The sequence below is a fragment of the Vulpes lagopus genome, chromosome 8 (genome assembly GCF_018345385.1).
Source record: "Vulpes lagopus strain Blue_001 chromosome 8, ASM1834538v1, whole genome shotgun sequence".
Lineage (NCBI taxonomy): Eukaryota > Metazoa > Chordata > Mammalia > Carnivora > Canidae > Vulpes > Vulpes lagopus.
The window spans coordinates 51009993-51014954 of record NC_054831.1 but is presented as its reverse complement, the minus strand read 5'-3'; the positions used below and the strand labels follow the sequence as shown (position 1 = coordinate 51014954).

The 4962-nt window shown below is 42.9% G+C and overlaps 1 protein-coding gene across 1 annotated transcript; it reads right to left on the bottom strand.

The window, feature by feature from the left end:
• Window positions 1-2725: 2725 nt before the first annotated feature.
• Window positions 2726-4024, bottom strand: LOC121497718 (chromatin target of PRMT1 protein-like). The gene is given in 4 exon segments (XM_041767458.1): window positions 2726-3360; window positions 3363-3419; window positions 3618-3734; window positions 4000-4024. Coding segments are annotated over 4 exon segments (834 nt in total).
• Between the last annotated feature and the right edge of the window lie 938 nt (window positions 4025-4962).

Here is a 4962-nt window from a genome sequence, read left to right as displayed (position 1 = left end):
TAGGGAAAAAACAGGGGAGCCATTTCCCCCTTTATCTTCCACATAACTAGTCATTCACAAGTTTTACAGATTTTTGTCTGCTATTTCTCAAGTCTATGTCTCCTCTCAATTCTTACTACTACCCTGGTTTTTCAGCCCTCGGTGTCTCTCACCTAAGCTGTGTAGTAGCCCACTACTAGATCTCTAATCCTTCAGTGTCATCCCTCCTAAATTCTTTCCTTCACTGTTGCTCGATGGCCTGCCTAAAACATGAAATGCCTCTGCTTAAAATCCTTCAGCTGACCCTGTGTTGCCTACTAAACTCTGTGCTTTTTTATTTTTTATTTAAATTTGAGTTAGTTAACATACAGCATTATGTTAGTTCCAGGTGTACATGTAGTGATTCCACACTTCCATATAACTCATCACATCAAGTGCACTCCTTAATCCGCATCACCTATTTCACTCATCCCTACCTACCTTCCTTCTGGTAGCTATGTTTACTCTCTTTGCCTCTCTCCCTCTCTCTTTTTCCCTTTTGCTCATTTGCTTTGTTTCTTAAATTCCAGATATGAAATCATGTAATATTTGCTTTTCTCTGCCTTATTTCACTTCATGTAATACTCTGTAGCTCCATCCATGTCATTTCAAATGGCAAGATTGTCTTCTTTTTATGGCCAAGTAATATTCCATTATGGAGATATATGTATTTCTCTCTCTGTCTCTCTCTCTCTCTACACACCCCCCACACACACACACAACTTCTTTATCCATTCATCAATTGGTGGACACCTCAGCTGTTTCCATAATCTGAGTACATAATGCTGCCATAAACCTATAAACATGGGGGTGCATGTATTCCTGTGAATTGGTATTTTTATATTCCTTGAGTAAATACCTAGTAGTGCAATTGCTTGATCATACAATAGTTCTATTTTTTTTTTTTTTTGGAATCTCCAAACTCTTTTCCAGAGTAGCTGCACCTGTTTGCATTCCCACCAATAATGTAATAAGGTTCTCCTTTCTCCATATCCTCACCAACTCCTGTTAATTCCTATGTTGTTGATGTTAACTACTCTGACAAGTGTAAGTTGATATTGTAATTTTGATTTGCATTTTTCTGATAAATGATGTTAAGCATCTTTTATTGTGTCCATTGGCCATCTGTAGGCTCTTTGGAAAAATGTCTCTTCATGTCCTCGGCCTACTTTTTTTTTTTTTTAATTTATGATAGTCACAGAGAGAGAGAGAGAGGCAGAGACACAGGCGGAGGGAGAAGCAGGCTCCATGCACCAGGAGCCTGATGTGGGATTCGATCCCGGGTCTCCAGGATCGCGCCCTGGGCCAAAGGCAGGCGCCAAACCGCTGCGCCACCCAGGGATCCCTTCGGCCTACTTTTTAATTGGATTATTCATCTTTGGGGGTGTTCAGTTGTATCAGTTCTTTATATATTTTGGATATTGCCCTTTATCACATATTTTACTTGCAAATATCTTCTCCCCTTCCATAGATTGCCTTTTAGTTTTGTTTATTATTTCCTTTGCTGTACAGGAGCTTTTTATTTTGATGTAGTTCCAGTAGTTTGTTTTTCCCTTTGTTTCCTTTGCCTCAGGAGACATATCTAGAAAGAATTTGCTATGGCCCATGTCAGAGAATGTACTTCTTTTTCTTTTTTAACTGAAATTAGTTTACTAATTACAAAACTAATTACATTTTTTTTTTTTTAGATTTGAGAACGATTTCTTGTTATGATGAACCAGAAATAGAAGATTCCACTGAAAACTGGAACAGTTGACAGAATATGGTTGAACTTACTTAAACCTTCAAGAAAAATAAAGAGGTTCAAACAAAGCCAATGAATGGAGAGGCTTGGGATTGGTTTGGGATAAACATAAGGACAATAGCATTCCAGGGTGGGTATCTTCTGACTCCTAGACGGTATGTGCTATCATTCTAGCCCTTTCTCTGAACAACCTGCCAAATCAAACGGCGATTTCCTCTCTATTGCAGGTGTAAGCCAACAGAACAGTAGCTCTTAGGACATGATACAAAGCCAAGAGCAAAGTTATTTCAGGGTCGAAGTGCACGGACCCAACCCACTAACACACTTGTCATGTGGTGTCAACGTACACGGGAAGTAACTTTAATCAAATCTGAAGTGCTACCACGTGTAACCTGTTATGCGGCTCTGTGGCTCTATCAGTGTCCCTAATTTACTACCCCAAAATATCAATGTGGCAGAATTCATTTTTGAGCTTCAGATTTTCTGAACAGTTCTAAGAAGCTATTAAAGATTATGTAGAACAGAACCGTTTCTCAGAAGCCCAGGAAGTAACACTGATGGGCTCTTTCTGGGGCTTTATCCACGGGGACACAGAAATGACGAGAGGAAAGTCAGAATATCAGAGCATATGACAGATGAAGGGAGGCAGAGGTGGGAAGAGTGTGTTCTAGCCACAAGGCCACCACATTCATGTTCAAAGAGAAGTCAGAGCGATTGGGGAAAAAAACCCCAAACACAAAACAAAACCCAAGTCAGAGGAAAGAAAGGTTTCATACAACAGTATCAAAAAAAGTAAAAGGAGCACACTAAATGCACAAACTGGTGGAAAATAAGTCCGTAGTCTATTGTGATAGGTCCTTCCAGCATCCATCAGGTTTCTTCTCCATCTGTTATCTCAAGGTTAGTTACAGATGTGGTGACTTTTGAATAAGAGTCTCTCACAGTAGGGTGGGCAGGTTTCAATCATTGGTTTCGGGATCTGTTTGTGCCACCAGGGATCCCTTCGGCCACCCAGGGATGGGTGTATGCATCATGTATGCATTTCAACATGTATGCATCCAACTGGTTGTCCAGCTGCTCCTTGGTCAGCACAGGGCGAGTGAGGGCACCTCTCCCTCGGCCTCCAAAGCCCCCTCTTCCCCGACCTATCATACCCCGACCTCTACCACCGATTCCGCCACGACCCATAGCTCCACGCCCTAGGCCCCCTCTCCCAGGACCTCCACGACCTCGAACACCGCCCCTTCTTAAGCCCATTCGGGGAGCTACGGCTCGTCCACCTCGGAGCAGGGTTTGACCTCGGAGCGACATCCCGCCCCTAAGCAGGGTTCTGGTGGCACGTCCCCCACGCAGTCCTCCTCGGGGTAAGCCTCTCTGGATTATGGGCAGGCCTCGTCCACCGACTGCTCCCCTGGCCAGGGTCCCCATGGGTCGGCCTAACCGCGACTGGATGTTACTCTTACCCAGGCGCTGCTTTAAGCTCTGCTTAAGTTTTAATGCGGCCTGGACAGAGGCTCTATTCTCCATCTGCTGGGCCGGTCTCCTGTTTCTGGCCCTGCCTAGCTGCTGCTGTTGCTGCATCAAAGCCCAAGTATTCCTGGCATCGGCTGTTTGTTCTCCAGCATATTAGTGAAGCGCTCATTTAGAGACATCTTGGGGATCCCTGGGTGGCGCAGCGGTTTGGCGCCTGCCTTTGGCCCAGGGCGCGATCCTGGAGACCCGGGATCGAATCCCACATCAGGCTTCCGGTGCATGGAGCCTGCTTCTCCCTCCGCCTGTGTCTCTGCCTCTCTCTCTCTCTCTGTGACTATCATAAATAAATAAAAAATTTAAAAAAAAATTAGAGACATCTTGGTGGTGCTTTGTAGCACAACTTTCGGCGCTGACTGTGCAGCCGCCTTCAAATCCCGAGGATGGCCGATGCGGGCCTGGAGGCCACCGCCCAACCCCCGACGCGCCGGAGCGGACTGGTCTTAACCCGGACGGGTCCTCGGCAGCCGGGCCGCGAGGAGCCTCCGCGCACGCGAGGGTCCGAAGGCCCAAAACTAATTACGTTAGTTTCAGGTGTACAACATAGTAAGTGGGCAAGTCTATACCGTATGCTGTTCTCACAATGGTAGCTACCATCTCTCCCCATACAACATTATTACAATACTATTGATTATATTCTCTATATTGTACCTTTTATCTCCATCACTTATTCATTACATAACTAAAAGCCTGTATCTCCCACTCACCTTTAGTCAATTTACCCATTCCCATCACTCCCCTCTCCTTGGTAACCATCAATTTGTACTCTCTATTTACGGGTCTGATCCTTTTTGTTTACTTATTTTTTTTGTTTTTTTAGATTCCACATATAAGTGAAATCATGTATATTTGTCTATTTGTGTCTTATTTCACTTAGCATAACACTCTCTGAGACCATGTTGTTGCAAATGACAAGATTTTATCCTTTTTATGGCTGAGTAGTATTCCACTGTGTGTGTACACACATACACCCCACCTCCTCTTTATCCATTCATCTGTTGATGAATAATTGGATTGATTACATATTGTGGCCATGGTGAAGTTAATAATATTGCAATAAACATAGGAGTGCAGAGTGCAGTATCTTTGAATTTGTGTTTTTGTTTTCTTTTTTTTGTGTGTGTGTGTGTGTGTGTGTGTGTGTGTGTGTGTTTGTTTTCATTGGGTAAATGTCCAGTAGTGGGATTACTGGATCTTATGGTATTTACGTTTTCTATTTCTTGAGGAACCTCTATACTATTTTCCAGAGTGGCTGCACCAGTTTACACTCCCACCAAAAGTGCACAAGAGTTCCTTTTTCTCCGCATCCTCACCAACACTTGTTTCTTGTGTTTTTTATTTTAGTCATTCTGACAAGTGTAAGGTGATATTTCATTGTGGTTTTGATTTGTACTTCCTTGGGTTGTGAGTAATGATCATCTTTTCATGTGTCTGTTGGCCATACATATGTTGTCTTTGGAAAAATGTCTATTCAAGTGTTCTGCTCATTTTTTAAATTGGATATTTTTTGGTGTTGAGTTGTAGAAGTTTTATACACTTTTGATATTAACCCCTTTTCAAATATATCATTTGCAAATATCTTCTCCCATTCAATAGATTGCCTTTTCAATTTGTTGATGGTTTCTTTTGCATGCAAAAGCTTTTTATTTTAGTGTAGCCCCAATAGTTTA